This window comes from Centropristis striata, chromosome 15 (genome assembly GCF_030273125.1).
Source record: "Centropristis striata isolate RG_2023a ecotype Rhode Island chromosome 15, C.striata_1.0, whole genome shotgun sequence".
NCBI classification, from domain to species: Eukaryota; Metazoa; Chordata; class Actinopteri; order Perciformes; family Serranidae; genus Centropristis; species Centropristis striata.
Genome location: NC_081531.1, coordinates 13,555,512 through 13,577,202, shown reverse-complemented (window position 1 = coordinate 13,577,202; position 21,691 = coordinate 13,555,512). Strand labels below are relative to the sequence as shown.

Sequence of the window (21,691 nt, the reverse complement as noted above, 5' to 3'; positions counted from 1 at the left end):
TTTGGGAATCTAGTATAACACCGAGGTATTTTACTCTCGAGACCTGTTCATTACATTGCACATTAATGTTTACACTTAACTGCTTGACAACAAGACCTCCAACCTAAACAACAGAGCAGACCGTTTGTTAGTAAGTAGGCTACAAAATCACTTACCAAAGTTTAGGGCGAAAAACTCCCTGGTAAGACATTATAAAAGACTAAACAGTTAATGAACAATAAGTTTAAACAGTAAATAAACATATGTAAATGCTGGAAGTGAAGTAGTTACAAGGGTGACGTGATCCACGGAAGTTATGTAAGAAAACGTGATTCAAAGTAATTTACTTTTGTTTTCCCACGGGACACGAACCCTGTTCTCCTGGGTGAAACTCCACCATTCGGTCATCCCTCCCACCTGAGTGTGATATCCGCCAATTTAAACTCTGCATCGCCGTAGATCATTACTACAACATCAGCAAGATGGCAGCAGAGGACAGTCTAAAACGTAAATGTGAGTCATATTTTGGTGCCTGTACAAATGCTTCATATTAACGTTTTTGAGGGGAGACCAGTCTCCTTGAGGACCGAGCCCTTCAGGAAAATTGACTCTGAAACTGACACAGTATTCTAAACATTGAGCATGAAACATGAATTTTCAAACCATGCTGCTATGGACTGTAAATAAGACACAGCCACATCATAGTGTCATTTCATGCCGGGACATTTACGGCTCTGTAACGTCTCGCCTCCACTATGAAAGCGCCCGAAGCGAGATGTCGGGATCAAATAATCCCACCAATTTTCCGCCTCCAGAGGTAGTCACAGAGGTGGAAAGTTGGTGGGACTGTTGGAATCGGGACCACTATGAATGGGACATCGGAGAGAAGTGGGATATTTGATGTCACGCATGACGTCACGCCTCCCACTGACTGTCATCGAATCAATCATTGCTCACTGCAGCTGCAGTCACCAACTCTGCACAGCGTCCACTGTGATCATAAACAACCCGGCATTGCTAACTGTGCACAGAGTGTCCGGTGCTTGTTGTAAACAAACGGAGATCGCTAAGTGAACACATGCTGCTGCAAAACATACACACTGTAGTGCTACAGAGCTAACTGTGTAGCCTATTAGCACTGTGCTACTGTGCAGAACTGCTGCTGCTCTGTCGCACGTACAGATTCGTCTCCTCCCACTATCCACCCACCTTGTGGCCTTTCAGAGTGTGCACTATGAAAGGGCACAAATATCACCTTGGTGGGATCACTATGAACGCCCTAAGGCGAAAAGCCGGCACAGATCTTTCCGGCAATATAGCAGGACGGCACTATGAAAGGTACTAAGAACTGTATGGAAACCGACAGAGCAGTTCTCCCTGATACATACATAACTGTATCATCTGCATTCAGTTGAAATGCTGCTCCAATACATGATAGTAAGAATATAAGTGGTAAGTCACTTATATATAAACTACAAAAAGTTAAAATGATCACAGCCTAAAACCTCTACTTTGTAAAACACCAACATTTTACTGGACAAAGTACTGAATATTCCTGCAACATTGTTTTACTTAAATAGGGGTTTGAATGCAGGATTTAGCTTGTATTGGAATATTTTTACAATGTGGTGTCAGTACTTTTACTTCAGGATCTGTGTACTTCTTCCAGCTCTCATAACCCAACAAGCGCCAGCAGAATAAACTTGTTCTTGCAGCCAAAAGGATCCAGTAAGAAGCCCTGAGGTATGTATTCAGTGTCAGTGAGCAGAGAGCAGGAGGAGAGTCTTTGTTTAAAAAAGCATCCAGACGGCATCCCATCATGCATCTGAACAACAGACGCTGCCGTCTGCTGTGTGATCCTTTTCTGACAGAGAGTTTTTAACACACAGTCAAAATATAAAAGTAAGCAGCAGTTTGTTGCTCGGGGCCAGTTCTTCACCACAGAGACGCCGCGTTGCTTTCATGTAAACTAAATTTGTGTCCTTCTCAGATCAAACACACAATGTCTCAGCAACAAACATGACGACCTTCTTACGGCTTCAATATTTATTTATTTCATCATCTGTGCCTGTGTTGTGTTGCATTTTTAGTGTCAGCAGGGCTGCAACTAACAGCTATTTTTATCAAATGATCTGCTAATAAATTTCATCAGTCTACAATTCAATTTTGATCTATAAAAAATAGTCCAACCGATCGTAGTTTGGTCTATGAACGAGTAAGTGTTTTGTCCAACTGACCTGAAGATATTCATTTTATAATCAAAGAGGATTGGGAAAAATTGCCAAAAAATCATATGTAAGGAGCTTAAACCAGTGAAATTTAGACATTTTGGTTTAAAAATTCAGCCTTTCAGTCTTCTACTACTACTCTAGTGTAATACTATCAGAATTGTTACAACTAACTTTTATTGATAATCAATTCATAGATGCATCACTTTACTTGTAGTTTTTAGAGATCCATCTGTTTTTCTTTCTTTTGGGCTTAAATTTAGAGTCGACCGATACAAGATCAGTGTAACTGCAACAAAAGATTTTTTTCATTACCGATAAATCTTACAATAATTGTCTCCATTAATCAGTGAATCAGCCTATTTACACCGGTGTGTATCATGCGTTATCTAAGGGCCTCCAGTTGACCACTTGTGTTCAGATTTCGCTACTACTTCCGCCACTTCCACTAGAAGGTGCAAATGCCCCGTGCACATTTATTAAGTTGGATAACAACAACAACTAGAGTCACTAGTTACAATCTTAAGATATGAGTCGTCAAGTCTTCTTTGGACTGAATCTTCTGCTCAAATCGAGATTAGACATATCTGGTTAACTTGCACGCCAACCATGTGTACTATCAGTGCTCTTTTCCATTTTTTCAGCTATTGGTGCTCTGTCATCAAAATGACCACCACATGGCCCGCTTTGATGACGTATTTTCCTTCATCCTTGATGGGGATGCATCAGAATGTGTTTAAATCAAGGTTATAATAGTTTGGGATTTTTCATCAGTTTTAGTTTTTTTATTTAGTTGTGAATTTTTTATTTCAAATTCAGTTAGCTTTAATTAGTTTTAGAGTGAGTTTGCTAGTTTTAGTTTACTTTTTATTAGTTTTACTGTTAGTTTTGTAATGCCTTAACTACCTTTGCTGCTGGATTTTCAGTGCCGCCGCAAAAAAAAAAGTGATTTGTAATATCATGGCCGGACTGAAGACTTTCACTTGCACACAGAAAGCACAACATCCAAAGTGTTGCGCTGGTCACACTTTGCGCAAGCGCACTTCGGATTACCATAATAACCGAACGGTTTACAATATCTGAGAAATTCCAGTGTTTTCTGAAAGCTGAGAAGTTGCTCTTTACAGCCAACATGGTGTCATTACGGTAATTTCACTCGCGCCTCTCCCAGAAGCCCACAAAGCAGGAATACACACACTCAGCGGTGGAGAAATAGAAACACTGGATTATGTATGAAAAAAAGTTGACAAAGACGAAAACAAAAGACATTTTCAATATAATTTTAGTTTGTTTTAGTTAGTTTTGTAACCACACAATACAGTTTCAGTTAGTTAACTTTTTTTTTTTAAACTCTAGTTTTTATTTTTATTTCAGTTAACAAAAATGTTTTTTCTATTCTAGTTTTCATTACTTCGTTAGTTTTCATTAACTATAATAACCTTGGTTCAAATGCGTCCTAGACCACCTCGGCAAGTGGTTTGAGTGATCAGATCACAATGCGTCTTGGACCCTGTTTACACTGTATTTATCTCTGACCACTTCTGATCCGATCGCCCAAGACACATTTTAAAACCTAGTATGTCAGTACTCTGCTGCTTCTCCAAACTTTGTTTTTGTTGTTGTTTTGTTTTTGTCGTTTATTGTAGACAATACACTGATGGATAAGTACAGTAGTGTTCAATATAACAGCAGTCCAATGTGACTAACCAGATTAATCCAGGTTTTTTGTATATTTTTTATTGCTACATGGCAAACAAGGTACCAGTAGGTGCAGTAGATTCTCAGAAAACCAACAAGACCCAGCATTCATGATATGCACGCTCTTAAGGCTGAGCAATTGGGCAATTAGTTGAAAGGGGTGTGTTCAAAAAATATAGCAGTGTCTGCCATTGACTTTACAAACAGAAAACTATTTTGTACAAACTTTTTTGTTTCTAGGATTTAGCAATCCTGTGAATCACTAAACTAATATTTAGTTGTATGACCACAATTTTTTATTATTTTATTTTTTATTTTTTAGTCAACCAACTTGTGGCATCTTTCAGCTGTTATGTGTTTGGGGTCATTGTCTTGTTGAAACACCCATTTCAAGGGCATGTCCTCTTCAGCATAAGGCAACATGACCTCTTCAAGTATTTTGACATATGTAAACTGATCCATGATCCCTGGTATGAGATAAATAGGCCCAACACCATAGTAGGAGAAACATGCCCATATCATGATGCTTCACTGTCTTCACTGTGTGCTGTGGCTTGAATTCAGAGTTTGGGGGTCGTCTCACAAACTGTCTGCGGCCCTTGGACCCAAAAAGAACAATTTAATCTCATCAGTCCACAAAATGTTTTTTAACAGAGGGACTTTGCGGGGGATTCTTGTAAATATATTAGCTTCACACAGACGTCTTCTAACTGTCACAGCACTTACAAGTAACTCCAGACTGTCTTTGATCATCCTGGAGCTGATCATTGGCTGAGCCTTTGGCATTCTGCTTATTCTTCCATCCATTTTGGTGGTTTTCTTCCATTTTCTGCCACGTGTCTCTGGTTTTGCTCTCCATTTAAAGCATTGGAGATCATTTTAGCTGAACAGCCTATAATTGTATGCACCTCTTTATAAGTTTTCCCCTCTCCAATCAACTTTTTAATCAAAGTACGCTGTTCTTCTGAACAATGTCTCAACAACGACTCATTTTCCTCAGGCTTTCAAAGAGAAATGCATGTTGGCTTCTTCCTTAAATAGGGGCCACCTGATTCACACCTGTTTTTTCACAAAATTGATGAACTCACTGATTGAATGCCACACTGCTATAATTTTGAACACACCCCTTTCAACTTATTGCCCAATTGCACAGCCATATCACGAATGCTGGGTCTTGTTGGTTTTCTGAGAATCTACTGCACCTACTGGTACCTTGTTTGCCATGTAGCAATAAAAAATATCCTAAAAACCTGGATTAATCTGGTTAGTCACATTGGACTGCTATTATATTGAACACTACTGTACCTCATTCAATCCCACTTAAATAAATCTAAGTTATCCCTTTAAATATTTTGTGTTTTGATTTTCTTTCTTGCACTAAAACAACAAAAACTCATCTTCAATATGGTTCAGGGTTTGGTGGTACATATGAGTCAGTGTTGTTACTCACCGAGCTCTCAGAGCGCTGACTGTAGATTTATCAATCCTGCAGAGAGAGAGAGAGCGAGAGAGACAGACAGACAGACAGACAGACAGACAGACAGACAGAGAGAGAGAGACATGCTGTTAACATTTATTGCACTAACACACTCAGATAACAGGAAGAACATTAAGACATTACCGAAGCGAGGAGAAGGAGATTTACATCTGAATACTCTATTAACCTTAGTGACCGTGTGTGTGTGTGTGTGTGTGTGTGTGCATCTGTGTGTGTGAGGTGTGATCTCGGAGGTTCACTGCAATAAAAACCCTATTTATTAAAGTGCTGCAGCATCAGTAAATCACACATTTACATCCCACACACACACACACACACACACACACACAGACACACACACACAGTATTTCTGGACTGAAGGGGAAAAGCAGCAATAAAACATCAACACAATATATCACAAATGTAACAAACTGGTTGATTTTGGAAGCTTTTCTTTGTTTGTACATTTTAGCTCTGTTATTTTTTAGATATACTTTATATTTTTATTGTTGCACTGCCATGGGCTAGGAGAAAAAAACATTTCATTTCAAGAAAATTATCTTAAAAAAAAGAATGTGCTCTTGATTAATCAACTAATTGTTTCCTGTTTTCTTTGTATCTCTTCTCTGCGGAGCTCAGCAGCTGTTTAACTCCAGTTTATGCAACTTGAAAACTGCAGAGAACAAAATGTAACTTTAACTGTGAACATTAACAGTCTGACTTTAATGTTTCTACAGAAATACAGAGGGGAGGAAGAGGGAAGAGTAGGGGAGAGGTGGGAGGGTGGAGGATGGGAAACGAGAGAGGGGAGGACAAGTGGAGAGGAGGTGAGAGGAGATAATGGAGGAGAGAGAGGAGAGTTGAAATGAGGAAATGATGAGAGGAGAAAGGTGAGGAAACATGTGAGGAGATAGAGAAGAGAGGAGCAGAACAAGTGGAAAGGAGAGGGGGAGACAATGGAGAATAGGAGGAAGGAGAGGGAGGAGAGAAGTGGAAAGGGAGAATAGAAGAGGGGAGGAGAGGAAAAAAGAGGAGAGGAGAGAAATGGGGGAAGTGACAAGGTGAGGAGAGATAGGACGGAAGGAGGACGGAAATGAGTGGAGGAAACAAGAGAGGAGTGAGACATGAGGAGAGGAGAGGAGAGAGGTGGAAAGGGAGAGTAGAAGAGTGGGGAGGAGAGGAGAGGAGAGGTAATAGGGGATGGAGAAAGGAGGAGGAGTCGGGGAAGGAGAGTAGGAGTGATGGAGGAAAAAAAAGAAGAGAAAGAGAGAGAGAGAGAGATCGACCTCCACGTTAAAAGCCTGTATGTATGATGACTGTGTAAAAACTCAACTCCCTCAGGTCATAAATAACACATTGAAACTGCTCAGACTCTCTCTCTCTCTCTCTCTCTCTCTCTCTCACACACACACACACACACACACACACACACACAGTATTCTCCCAGAAACCACATGATGACACAAAGATGGCCGACAGCTGAGTGAAACCACAGTTTCTAACTGCCTCTCAGGTCTTTAAAGTCCCAGTGAAACATAACTTAAAGCGCCTTCAGCTTCTGTACTCTAACGTGTTTCCCCCTGAGTGTTCAGTCACAAGAGGGACATCCCACCAGTGGGCCCTCCTGCTGACTATTCAGAAAAGATACATATATCATATAATACTAGAAGGCTTGGGGAATCCATAGGAACCAACCACATTGTGATATCCAGTCAGATATCGGATAAAATAAGACAATAACACAAACAGAGTAACTGATCGAAGCAGCTGTAGACCGACAACTCCTGTGTTCTGTGGGATCAAATCTTAGTTTTTTTCAATGGAGTCTGGTAGTTTTGAAGATGGCACAGACGGCAGCTTTGGTTCCTTGTCAGAAGTGGTTGTTTGATGGTGAGATAAAGCAGTGAAAATGTTCCAAATATAGTTTTTTTCAGGTGTCTAAAATACGTTTGGCTGCTGGAGCTACATTATTCAGCTTCCGTGTCGGTACTCCTGCCTGCTTCTCCAGACCAGGGGCGTGCCGACTGCAATCTTAATACCCTGACTATGGATGAGTTCCTCATACAAGGGTCATTCTGATTTTGGTGACTTCTCTTTGAATAAATGTAATATTTTTAGGTCCACTAGTGGAGTGAAAACTGACAGCTTAGAACAATAAAGGCGTCTCTTCATTTTCCATCCCACACTTGGGATGATGGTGATAATGTCGGTACAAACATTCAGCAGAGCATCTGAACTGAACATCTTTAATCTCTGAAGCAGCATTGTTCTAAATGTAAATGTGGTTATTGCATATATTAGTAAGGAGATGAAGTGTGTGTTATAGTCAGGAGTGCTGACGTAACTGCTGGATTTAATTCAACAACAGAACGTGGAGTTAAACTGAGAGCTGAAGGAGGAATGAGTGCAGAAAGAGATCAGTGGAGGTGAGTGTTGGAGGGTTTAATATAAACTGTTCCTGCAGCTGCCCTGAAGCTGTTCCTGCATTATTAAATACTGCAACTCTATTAGTCGACTTGGTCCAAACACTGGGAGGACGCAGGGATGACGAGGAAACTGCACGTGGTAAACTACCATCTGGGTTTTTAAAAAGTAATTATATTGGAGGAAGGAAAGATAGAGGACGTCAGATGGAGAGAGTATGCTTTGGATGTTTGGGGAAAGAGATTTTACATTAGAAAATAAGGTAATAGACAAAGGTACAGTGACGTTAGAAGTAAAGGAAATTAGATTGGAAAAAAGAAAAGAAGTTCAAGTTAGAAAGGAGCAATACAAATAATGGCTATTAAAATAAAGGAAGGAAGTATACAAGGGAAGAAGGAGGTATAGAAGGACATAAAGACGTATAAATGGAAGAAGAAAGTATGAAAGTTAGTAAAGAGCTACAGAAGGTAAGAAAATATGTTTGACCAGAAGGAAAAGAAGATTTATGGACTGAAATTTGGATGTATGAGAGGCAAAAAGGAATTACAGAAGACGAGAAAGAGTCAAGAAAGGATATAGATGTGCACAAAGAGAAAAATGGGAAAGAAAAATGTATATATTGAAGGATATATAAGGGAAGAAGATTCTATACCAGGGAAGTAAGGGGTACAGAGAGCAAGATGGATTCACTGAAGGAGATACGGATTTATAGAAGGAAAGGAAGGAAGGAAAAAAGGATCTATATAAGGAGAAGGAGATGTTTAATTTTTATGGATATGTAAAGAAGGAGGGAAGGATGTATTCACTGAAATAAGGATGTATGTAAGGAAATAAGGATTTACAAAAGGGAAGATGGGTGTATAGAAGGAACAAAGGAGGTAGGGAAGAAAATAGGAATCTATAGAAGGGAAGAAGGGTGTATAGAAGATATAAAGGAGGTATGCAAGGAAGGAATGATCCATAGAAGAAAATGGACAAAAACAAGTAGATATACATGGAAGAAAGGAGATATGGCAAAAAGACATAAAGGAAATAAGCATCTATAGAATGAAGGAAGGAGGAATTGAAGGAAATAGTTATGTGAAGCAGGAAAGAAGGATGTATGGAAGGTAAGAAGGATTTACAGGTGGAAAGAAAAGGGTGTGGAAGGAAATAAGGTAGAAAAATGATAAAGGGAAATGGTGAATATACAGAAGGAAGATATAAGGAATAAGAATCTATAAGGGAAGAAACGGGTATGAAAGGCAATATGACTTTATGGAAGGAAAAATGTAGGTCTTCTGTGTAGAAAAGGAGATATGAAGGGAAATATGAATAGAAGGAATGGAAGTACAGGATGAAGGAGATACAGAAGGAGATAAGGAGTTGGAAAGAAATAAGGACACAGCCTATAGAAGGAAAGGAGGAGACATGGAAGAAGTGGACAGAAACTGAAAAGAAAACGAGGAGAGTGAATGATTGAAAAGAAGGCTTGTGTAAGAGTTTCCAGACACACACATGCACTGACGACCCCACACACACACACACACACACAGACACACACAGTGTACTCTGGAGTTTGACAGGCCGACTGAGATTCATTGAGGCGAGAACGCCATAGAGAGCAGCTACTTTATATTCTTCTCTTTGTTTCCTCTCTCTGTCCATCCAAGCCTGATATCACGACATATTTTTAATAATACAAGACAACGACAGAGAACAATGAAACACATCAATGCTGGTGTTAATATTGAAATTTCTTGCCAAATGTATTTAAATCTGCATTTATAATTGTTGAAAATTGCTCAACTAACCCTCAATTGTTTTAAGCTTTATTTAACCTTTATTGTTTTAATAATAGCTTGTTGTTATTTTTCTTGTTGACATGTGATTTTCATTTTGTTTCTCAATGCTTAAACATTTAAAGTAAAGTAAACATTAAGCTACACTAATATCATTAGTATTAAGCTATTAAACGAAGTGGATAAGCTGATGATTGTTTCCGACCCAACAGAGAGGAAATTTATCTCTCACTGACAAAACAGTACGACAAAAAACAGATATACTGCAATGGAGCAAGACCATTTTTCAACCAAACCTCATTCAAAATAAGTTAAATTTTAACTTCAACCACACATAATTATTTGTTCTCCTTTCACATTGACAAAGAAAAAGGATAACTACAGACACAGTAGCAAAAAAAGTTTTCAATCAAACCCCATTTCAAATGTTTTTTTCGTTCAGCTTCAGTTGACAGGAAACAGACGCAGACAACAGAGAGAAATGTGTCTCACATTGACAAAGAATGAAGTCTGACTGAGTGACGTTCTGTTGTGTGAACAAAGATCCACTGCAGGAAAAGTTTTTCAACCAAGCTCCAGTCAAAACAAGTCAATTTTCAACCACCAAAGGAGTTTATTAGTTTTTTGTTCACCGTCAGCTCTGACCGAATGACTCAAACAGATCAACTGCAACAGAGCAAGACATTTTTTCAACCAAACTCCATTAAAAAAGTATACATTTTTAACTCAACCCACATTTAATCTCTGCTTGAACCATGGCAGTTTTTATGAAATTTCAGTGATGAATTAACAACTCTCTGTTGTGTTAAGATCAACTGCAATGGAACAAGAAAAGTTTTAAGTTTTTAACCAAACCCAATTCAAAAAGTTACATTTTTCCTTTTTTATTTTTTATTTTTTACATTTTTTTATTTATTCTCTCTCTCTCAAAACACAAAAAGGTTTTTGTTCTCTGAAAACAGAGACACTTGCAACAGATAGGAAACATAGCTCACACTACAGAAAAACTTCAACAGAGCAAGTAAAACTTTTCTACCAAACCCAAGACAAAAAAAGTAAAATTTTAACTTTTAAATTTTAAATTTTAACCACGTTAATGTTCAAGTTTCTTATCATGTCGAACCACAGCAGTGAACAGAAAAAAGGTTTTTGTTCCCGGTCAGCACTGACTGAACAACTCTCTGTTGTATGAATACAGATCTACTACAATCGAACAAGTAAAGCTCTGAACCAAACCCCCTTAATACAAAAGTTACATTTTGACACATTTTTCAGATTTCCTCTCATCTTAAACCACAGCAGGTTTTTTTTTAACTGACTGAACGTCGTGTTGTTTGAACACAGATTACCTGCAATTTAGGCAGCTTTTTAGGTTCTCAACCAAAGCCATAAAAAAAGCTTGAACAGCAGATCAAAAAAGTTTTTGTTCGACTTGAAACGTATCTCACATTGACTGAATCAACCACAGACACACAATCAACTGTAACAGAGAAGTTTTCAACCAAACCCCATTCAAGAAGAGTCCAATTTTAACCTAATTTTCAGATTTTGTCTCATGTTGAGCAACTGCATGTGAAAAAGGACAAAATAGTTGATGAGTTGATGACAATGATTGACTCATTGTGTTGTTTTTTGGGGGGTCGGGGTGATGCAAATGTGATGTCACCGTGATGTCACTTCAGCGCTGCACAGATTGGAAATGAACCCAAAAACCCTGTGCAAGTGTGAGTAAGAGAAGTGATGAGATCATTCGGCCATTTATCAAATAGTGAAACACACACACACACACACACACACACACACACACACACACTCTCTCTCTCTTACCATCCGAAGCCTCCGAACGACACGCTCCTCTTCCTCCTCAGCATGGTCTCTTTCTCTCCCTCTCTTCCTCTTTGTCTTCCTTTTATTCTTATTGTGTCTGGATTTTCCCCCCTCTTTCTCTCTCTTCTGTCTCTCTCTCTCTCTCTCTCTCTCTCTCTCCGGATCTCCACCTCCCTCACTCGTCTCTCTCCTCCCTCCTTCCTTCTCAGTCTTCACCGTCTCCTCATCTCTCCACCTATAAATACTCTCATCTCTGTCAGACGCCCTCCTTCACACCGCCTCTCTCTCTCCTCATCCTCCCACTGTGTCTCCTCCTGCTGTTAATGTTTCTCTCTCTTTCCCACTTCAATTCACTGCACACACAGCCAGGAGAGGGAGTGAGAGAGAGAGACGTAAAGAGAGAACAGACATGGAGGTACTCTCTCTCTCTCTTTCTCTCTCTGGCTCTCTCTACTCGCCCTGACGAAGCAGAAAAGCCAGCAGAGACGCTGTCAGTCTGAAAACTTATCATACATAATAAATGGAGGTAAATGGATGGATACACAGTTTACTGGATTTTATGTTACGTAAACATGGCACAGTTTGAAACTGCAGCCTGAACTGACACAATGTTTATATTTGCGTGACAGTAAATATCTTGTTTGTGCTTATGTGTTCAAAAAGAGACACCCTACCTACCAGTTTTTACCTGCACACAACACAGTTTACATTTATATCAGTCTGTCAGCAGTTTAATGGAAAAGCTACTGGACAGTTTTTCATGAAACTTGGCAGCGGGGTGTAGCCGGGACCAAGAAGAACCCATTAAATTTAAGAGTGGATCACCATCACGGGGCCAATACACAATTAATTTTCACTTTCATTAACATTGTGAAATGGCTCATTTGTGCTTTATTCATGTGGTGTCCAAATAATTGGAAAAATTAGTTTCCCAGGTAATATTTCATGGCTCCCCTGATTTTTTCCCTTGCCCTTTCTTGTCAAGCAATAATTAAAACAACAGCGTGTTATTAAAACGCTTTGAGAAATGACAACACAATTTTTTTGTAGCGTTCATGTTGTTTCCATAACAACTTAAAGGTCAGGGGAGCTTGTGAATGCACCATTGACCTGAGTGGAGGTCTACCCTCTCTGAGTACTATTTTAATTACATATATATATGGTATTATCTTTGATGTGTTCTATTTTTTTAAAATTTGATAACATAAATAAGTCCCAAAACAGGCTTTTTTTTGCTTTTGCATTTGTGACGCCAACATGACTGCAGAAGTGCTCAGTAAAACATGGACTTGGACCTGGATTGTTGTCTGTAGTTTGTGTTTTGTGTTTTTTGTTGTCTGTGTGGTACATTCCAAAGAAATATGGTGGGTATATCACACTAGATACCATGAAACTTCTTAAGGAAGAATTTAAAAATGAAAATGGTGGCTGTCAGGTCAAAAAAACTGTTGATCTTTACAAATCAAGACCCATCCAGGCTAAGCAGGGCATTCCAGACGTCCCTCTCCCCAGCCACAATGTCCAGCTCCTCCTGGGGGACCCCGAGGTGTTCCCAGGCCAGGAGAGAGATATAATCCCTCCACCATGTTCTGGGTCTTCTCCACCTCAGCTGGCTCCTTTCAAAGCGAAGGAGCAGCAGCTCTACTCCGAGCTCCCTCCGGATGTCTGAGCTCCTCACCCTATCTCTAAGGCTGAGCCCAGCCACCCTACAGAGGAAACTAATTTCAGCCGATTGTATCTGTGATCTCGTTCTTTCAGTGAGGGTTGGAACATAGATGGACCAGTAAATCGAAAGCTTTGCCTTCCGGCTCAGCTCCTTCTTCACCACAACGGTCCGGTACAACGCCCGCATCACTGCTGACGCCGCACTAATCCGCCTGTCCATCTCACGCTCCGTTCTACCCTCACTCATAAACAAGACCCTGAGATACTTGAACTCCTTTCCTTGAGGCCGTACCTCTCTCCCCACCCATCAAGACTTGTTTGTCTGACTGTGGGTGAATATGTGCCTCATGGGTAAGGGTTGGGTTTCCCTCCTTCATGGGGGGCATCTGGACTCATAGCCCTCATATATTTCTAAACTCCCAACGCCTGCAGTCAAATGTAAACTGCAGCAGTTTTGTATTAAAACATTTAAATTGACTTGAAGTCTCCCTCTGTAAAAGAAGGCTAATACATTACTGTGATGGAAAACACAGTTATGTACCATCACTAACACGGACAAAATTAATTTCTACAGTGGCTGAAGCAACAATGATGAGTTACTATAAGAGATATTTAAATGAAGACACAACAAATGTCTCTCTGAGTGTGCCTGTGTGACTGCAGGGAACAAAGCAGTGCAGCGATCGTCTTTTTTTCTTTTTCTCATGTGGAAGTTGGAAGGTTTAATTTTTCTGTGAAACGCTGAATACATTTACATCTTATTACCACTGAGGGGATAAGAGAAAGCAGGGTTTACAGAGACTAAAGTGTGCAATCACATTATACACACAGAGATTGAGTTTGTCTTCCTTCAATAAACACACAAATCAGTGTAAACTGCTGCCAGCGCCCCTACAGGCTGCAGTGTTCATTACAGCCACAATACAAAGAATCTTGATGATTTATCTGCTCTTAGAGGCTCACCAGTAGAGTTGGGCTAGTGTAAAAATGTTCAAACTGGTTTGAACCAAACAATGGACAGGACCGGTATACCAAACCTTACCACTAGGTGTCACACTCTAAGCTGGTTTGCTAGAAACCAATAAACAGAAGCAGAAAGAGAAGATGAAGAAAAGAAGAAGAGGAGAGAAATTATTTATATTGTGAGAGAAGATTCTGCCCATATCGCCCTGCCCTAGTGTATGTATTTATTATAGTTAGAGTTATAGTTATTTTAATGTTCCATATCAACTTAATATTGTTACATTTTTGTTTGTTTAGCATCATTGTGAAACTGAAACCGGCACAATAATAATTTTATCTCAATTAGGTCTTCTTTCTGTAATCATTGGTGGCCAAAATCATAATTGAAAATAAAATGTGATTCATTGCAGAGTGACAGAGTCAGGGTTTCTTTGTGTTAACTATCTCATCAACCCAATCAGAAACAACGGGTACCACAAAGTTTGGGTTAATGGTCTCTGTTAACCCAGGCTCTCTTCTCCAGGATCAGTGCCCATAAAAAGGCAGCGGGCAGAGGTAGTCCGGTTCGGCAGCAACGCATCCAGCACCATCACATTGAACACAGGGGCCCCCCAAGGATGCATGCTCAGCCCCCTACTGTTCACTCTGCTGACCCACGACTGCACACAACAGCAACCTCTTCATCAAGTTTGCAGATGATACGACTATGGTAGGGCTAATCAACCACAACGATGAGTCAAATTACAGGGATGAGGTGAGCAGACTGGCCGAGTGGTGCAGAGACAACAATCTCTCTCTGAATGTGGAGAAGACCAAATAGATTGTTGTCGACTTCCGGAGAGCCTCCATCCAGCACCCCCCCACTGACCATCAAAGGAGCAGCACCAAGTTCCTGGGTGTAAACCTCAATGAGGACCTCTCTTGGAGATACAACACTGCATCACTGGCCAGGAAAGCTCAGCAGCGCCTCTACTTCCTCCGCAGACTGAGAAGAGCCAAAGCACCAGTCCACATCATGCACACCTTTTACTGTGGAACCACCAAGAGCATCCTGACCAGCTGCATCACTGTGTGTTACGGAGGCTGTACTGCATCCTGCCGTAGAACCCTGCAGCGCACAGTGAGAGCAGCTGAAAAGATCTTTGGTGCCCACCTCCCCTCCCTCCAGGACATTTACTGCAGACGCCTGGCCCGCAAAGCACTCAGCATTGTGGGCAACCCCACACATCCCAACCACTGCTTCTTCAGCTTTCTGCCTACCGAGAGGAGGTTGAGGAGCCTCCAGGCGAGAACCAGCAGACTGAGAGACAGTTTCATCCACGAGACCATCAGGATGCTGAATTCCCTCCCAGCATTGCCCCCCCCCTTCCCTTACCTTACTGTCATATATTGATGTGTATCATAATAAATCACTGTGTGTGTTTACATGTAGTACATGTGCTAATGTGTGTTACATGTGTCAACTATTGTGTTTTTATTGTTAAAAGCTTTAAAAAAAAAAAAAAAAAGGAGAGATTAAATAAAAAATGTCTCTCTCCTCCTCCCCCTCTTCTCCTCCTCCTCCTGCTCCAGAATTCTGTCAATGATTGTTTCATATAATCAGCAGTGGAAACAAACCTTCACTCATTTCTACCTTTAATCTCACCTGCACAACTTGCTGTTTCTTTTCTGTTTTCTCTGAAAAATAAAACAACAAAATAAAAAACAAGGAATGACAAAGTGCATTCTAATGTATACGTTTTCTTAAAATGAAGTTTATTCAGCAGTGGAAATAAAACCTTTAAGGTGTGAGTTACTCAGATGCTGCAGGAGGGTTTCTACCTCATAATCACTGAGAGTTAATGTTTGACTATCTGACCTTTGACCCCTGACAACAGTTTTTATTGTCCAAACTCAGTATTTATGAATGAGGTCAGTAGTGACACAGAGTGAAGAGAAGCTGATAACCCTCAGTCGCACTAAAAGGCCTTGCTGCGGCGGAGCCGGGTTCGAATCCGGCCTGAGCTCCCTTTGCTGCATGTCTTCCCCTCTATCACCCCCTTTCACTCTGTCACTGTCAATAAAGCATAAAAATACCTAAAAAATAATCTTTAAAAAAAAAAAGGCCTCAGCATGAGGAGAAGTGTGTCTGTGTGTGTATTAATAAACACGCTGTTTGCACAGCTGGGACTGCATGAGAGGCTTTCATGGTCAAAGTGTTCCACCAGCCTGCAGCAGCTTGTATCTTCTCACCTGCACACAGATCATATCGAGTCATCTGAGGCCTCAAACCGACAAACTAAAACACGTGATCCCAAACGATATAAGATGGGCTGACTGGACCTCTGCACCTTTGTGAAGACGTGTGAACTGGACAATGAGGGCTGTTGGTTTGCTGCTGCTGCTGCTGGCTCTGTGTGGGTCAGGAGCTCAGGGGGAGCTTCAGGAAAAGGCTTCGACAGATGCAGCTGAGGAACCGACCCAGCAGACCACAAAGCAAACCACACCTGACATCTGGGCGGAGGTGAGGGCTCTGAGAGACATGGTGGTGGAGCTGAACCTGCACATGGAGCTGCTGCAGAGAGAGAACTCAGGTACAGACTGATTACTGTTCACTATGTCGTCTTTAAGTTGTCATGGATATCTACAGCAGTTTTCAGTGTGTTTCTGAGGTAAAATGAATGTCAAACTACTGTAAATAATGTGTTGTGCATGTTAACAGCGTGCTCTGCTCTGTAATTGACTGTCATTGCATCAACTCCAGATCTGCAGACCAGACTGAGCAGCAGTGAGAGTGAAATTCTCATCAGCAAGTTCAGGATGGAGACACTGGAGGGAGAAAACGCAGGTGATGAAGTGTGTCAGTGCACTGATGAACTGACTGTGAGCTCCACAATAAATGTTTAGGAGAAATCAATATGAACATGGATATGAAGATCTATCTGCGTTTAACTGTGGTCATGTGACAATGTCACAAAAAAATCAAACTTCTGTTTTTCAGTTCAAGAAACCCGACTGACTGCCTCCGAGAGCAAAACAAGTGACCTAGAAACAGAGAATGCAGGTATATCACTGACAAACATCATGTTTTTTTATTTTTTTAACCACAATATTTGAAGTTGTTAAAGGGTTCACATGCAGTAAAGTTGGGAAGCTGTAGAAAACAAAAAGAACGGAAAGAAATTACAGAAACAAAATTTTATCATTCTGAACATTTGTCTTTTAAATTATTCTTTATTGAATTTATGTCACAAAGTAAATGATCACTTTGTTTTATTTAAGACAACGCCATAACTTTTATGGTGTCATGGATATTTACAGCAGTTTTCAGTGTATTTCTGAGGTAAATGAGGGTCAAACTACTGTAAATAATGTGTTGTGCATGTTAACATCGTGCTCTGCTCTGTAATTGACTGTCATTGCATCAACTCCAGATCTGCAAACCAGACTGAGCAGCAGCGAGAGTGAACTTCTCATCAGCAAGTTCAGGGTGGAGACGCTGGAGAGAGAAAATGCAGGTGATGAAGTGTGTCAGTGCGCTGATGAATCAACTTTTATGGTGTCATGGATATTTACAGTAGTTTTCAGTATATTTCTGAGGTAAAATGAGGGTCAAACTACTGTAAATAATGTGTTGTGCATGTTAACAGCGTGCTCTGCTCTGTAATTGACTGTCATTGCATCAACTCCAGACATGCAGACCAGACTGAGCAGCAGTGAGTCCAGGATCAAGCAGCTGGAGAGAGAAAATGCAGGTGATGAAGTGTGTCAGTTCACTGATGTACTTACAATAAATATGAACAAAAAATTACATTTCTTCTGTTTCCAGTCCAAGCTGGAGACCTGATGTCTTTGGAAACTCGACTGACTGCCACCGAGAACAGAACAAGTGGCCTAGAAACAGAGAATGCAGGTATTTTACTGACAAACATGACCACCATCTTTTCTGTTTTTTGCTAGTGGATGAAATTGTCGAGGAGGCTCCTTCTGTCAATACAGTCCGTAGAGAGCTATGGTTTGTTTGTTTTTTTGTGTCTTTTTTAAGTATTCATTCTGTTTTATTAATAGAACCAAACATTGATAGATCTCCATTATTTTTTCTCTATTTCTGATTGATGCATTGCTCCCAAGCAGTTGTGGCGCCTCTGTCTCTACATACTACTGTGTCTCATCACCAGTTGTCCTCGACCATGATTCAGCACTTTTCCTCCTACTTTAACATTATCTTACCCTTTCAAGCCACCATGTCAGTGTTGTGTCAGCTCTTCGATGAACTTGAAAGTATTCCACATTTTGAATAAATTATCAGTATTATTCAACTTTTCATATATTAATGTTCAATCCACCCAATGCCACTTTTCTAACTATAGGATACCTCTAAACAGGAGACTATTTATACTGGGAACATATGACAACAAATTAATGATACTGTCCAACGGGGCACCATTGATGTTTAAAGGCCGTTACCATAAATGCTATCTCTCCCATGGGGAAATCAAATATGTAAGGATGAATGGATGTTTTAAGATGGCCGAAACCACATGGCTTAAAACAAAGAGTCATAAAAACAATATGGGGGGTGGGCCTTTCCTGTCTTGGAGGACAATGACAGCTCATTTACAGTTAAAATGAGGGTCAAACTTCTGTAAATAATGTGTTGTGAATGTTAACAGCGTGCTCTGCTCTGTAATTCACTGTCATTGCATCAACTCTAGACTTGCAGACCAGACTGAGCAGCAATGAGAGTGAACTTCTCATTAGCAAGTCTAGGATTGAGACGCTGGAGAGAGAAAATGCAGGTGATGATTGTACACACACACACACACACACACACACACACACACCATATACACTCCTGAACAAAATCTTAAGACCGGGGGAAAAATTTGAAGTATTCTCACTTTGCTTTGGTGGAACATAACCAGGTTGTAAGTACAGCTTTGAAATGCAAAACGAAAATACAGGACCAAGAGACAAAGAAAATAGAGTAGGCAATTTATTGAAAACTAGATTTAAACTCAAACAGGCTGTTCAGCAGCTGATCAAAGACCATAGACCAAAAAACCCCAAAACAGAACTAAAAGTGTAAAAAAAACGTTGGTCCATGTGGTGAAGATGGCTTCACAAAGGGCATCTTGGTCTGGAACTGACGTCTGTTTCTGTAAACTTCTCTTGCCATTCATCCCTAAACGTTCTCAATGGGATTAGATCAAGGGAACACGCAGGTTGGTCCAAAAGAACAACGTTATTCTCCTAGAAGAATTCCTTTGTCAGGCAGGTGTTGTGAACTGCAGCATTGTCCTGTTAAAGGTAGAAAGGTTTTTTGTCTTTTCCATTAGGAGGTCATGACAGTATGGACGTCTGATAGAAAATGACGTGGAAGACAGATTTTTCCACAGATTTTGACTTTTTAAGGCTCTGCTCTTAAACTTTTGATCAGCTGCTGAACAGCCTGCTTGACTTTAAATGCAGTTTTCAATAAATTGTCTTCTCTATTTTTTTGTTTCTTGGTCCTTTTTATTCTTTTTGCATTTCGAAGCTCTATTTATAACCTGGTTGTGTTTTACCAATGCCAAATGCAAATACTTCCAATTTTTCCCCCGGTCTAAAGATTTTGATCAGGAGTGTTTAGTCCAGGTGAAGTTTAATGTCTTACGCTGACTTTGTTCTTTAACAGAGAGAAAGGTGGCCTTTTACACAGGTCTGACTGATGCAGGACATGTTGGACCATTCAACACAGCCACTACACTTAAATATAGCAAAGTTTTCACCAACATCGGCAATGCTTACAATCCATCTACAGGTAATTTACTGCAACTCACATGAACATGTTTACTCATGTAAATCTACATTTGTTACAGTTTTCATTTTCTGCTCTGTAGGTTTCTTCACAGCACCAGTCAGAGGGGTCTACTACTTCCAGTTCACTCAGTGTGGTTACCAAAAAGGTTACATGGGTGTACAGGTGTACAAGAACAACCAGAGGATCATGTGGAATGTGGAGTATAAGGAAGAGGGAAGGTGGGAATATTTCACTAACTCTGTTGTCTTGGAGCTGATGGCAGGAGATGAAATCCACCTTGTTCTCCCACCAAGCTATTCTCTCTATGACGATAGCAATGACCACAACACCTTCAGTGGCTCCCTCCTCTTCACACTGTGAGGATTCCTTCAGGCTGCTGTGTGACTCCTTATTGGCTACACTGTGATTTACTGTATGTACCAAATAATGAGATTCTGCATCTGACTTCTCTGCTGTGTCATCACATGAAAGCAACATTGAAATAAATCTGGGAAGCATTCAGAAAATATTGTTTCATCCCTCTGACACTTTGTTCTCACTGACGGTTCCTCTCCTCATTCACTGTCTACCTCTACCTCTTCTGTGTGTTCAGACACCAGAGGGGAACCCTCCTTCAGAGAATACACCAGCTTTATAAATATAATATTTCACATCTGAAATATAGGCATTATTGTTATTTCAGCCTCAATTTAAATCAGTGTGCTGCAGACATGAAGGGGTTACTGTCCTGAAAGCTGTTATCCAATCAGATGTTTTTTACTGTTGTCTCTAGGCGGACAAACATTGACGTTACTCCCTTTCTGCACAAGTTGATACAGAGCTACATGCTGTCAAAGTGCAGAGTCAGCACTATTTTATGATGGTCAGCTGAACTTGTTTAAACATGGACTGGATTAATGTAATTACATATAAATATAGAGAGATTTTTAATGTTTATTTCTAAAATGAATATAGTATCACTCTGTTGTTTAAATGGCATTACTTTGGCTGAAGAGCAGATTTTTTATTTTCCAAAGCAGATCAACAGTTTTACAAACAGTTTACAGGGACACAGAGTTAACATTCTCTGCAGACACCGGCTTCACTCCATTCATGCTCCATGTTTGTCATAAATATCAACATGCACAGACGTGTTGCCGACAGTTAAACAGCATGAAGGACTGACGCCACTCAGCGAACAACATCAACAACATGCAGCTCAGGCCATATGTGTCGAGCTGTACGACACCTCGACTCTGCCAGGAGCGAGGGAGACAGAGAGAGAGGGAGGCAGAGAGACCTCATGTTGTTGAAGAACAGGGACATTTTGTTCTGATGTTAAAGGCCAGACAGAGCAGGTGGCCATAGCACACAAACAGAAACAGAAACAATGCAACACATGGTGAGGTGAGAGACAAATATTTGGCTTCATCATCAACATAACTGTATGAAGGCTTCTTATCTCAGAGCAAACACATGCCGTAATCTCATAATTATATAATAAAAAGGGCCAAAATGTTTCATACAGTATATGTTCCCAAGCCAATGTCAAGGTTACAACAGCTGAACCTCTGAGCCCCACTGACAAGACAAGCCATTGTACTCCTGAAGTACGGCTGCACGATTCTGGAAAAATGTGAATCAGGATTTTTTGCTTAAAATTGAGATCACGATTCTCTGGCACGATTTTTTTCACAAAATGTTTATTACAGTGGAAAACAGGACTTAGTAGATCAACAACTATTATTAGCCTTTTTTTAATTATTTATTATTATTATTATTATATCATTTTGTATAATAATTTTATTTATTTATTTATAAAGCAGCTCACCTATTGACAGAAGGAGTCTATGACCAAAACATTGCAGCCTGGGCCAGTCATTGGGGG

General features: G+C 40.3%; 2 protein-coding genes across 2 annotated transcripts in view; one reads left to right on the top strand and one right to left on the bottom strand.

Annotated features, from left to right (window-relative positions):
- Positions 1-11,465, bottom strand: part of LOC131986280 (rap1 GTPase-activating protein 2-like) — a 44,852-nt gene extending 33,387 nt beyond the window's left edge. Inside the window, exons 1-2 of the mRNA XM_059351160.1 lie at positions 11,415-11,465; positions 5,356-5,391 (exon numbers count right to left, since the gene is read on the bottom strand). Coding sequence (XP_059207143.1) covers positions 5,356-5,391; positions 11,415-11,458 — 80 coding nt within the window. The 5' untranslated portion in view covers positions 11,459-11,465. The remainder of the gene's footprint in view (positions 1-5,355; positions 5,392-11,414) is intronic.
- A 4,933-nt stretch (positions 11,466-16,398) lies between these two features.
- On the top strand, positions 16,399-20,184 carry LOC131986988 (uncharacterized). The gene is made up of 7 exons (XM_059352130.1): positions 16,399-16,615; positions 17,714-17,776; positions 17,863-17,934; positions 17,982-18,019; positions 18,745-18,820; positions 19,699-19,824; positions 19,904-20,184. Exons 1-7 carry the CDS (start codon positions 16,399-16,401, stop codon positions 20,182-20,184), a joined length of 873 nt encoding a protein of 290 aa, XP_059208113.1.
- Positions 20,185-21,691: the final 1,507 nt, after the last annotated feature.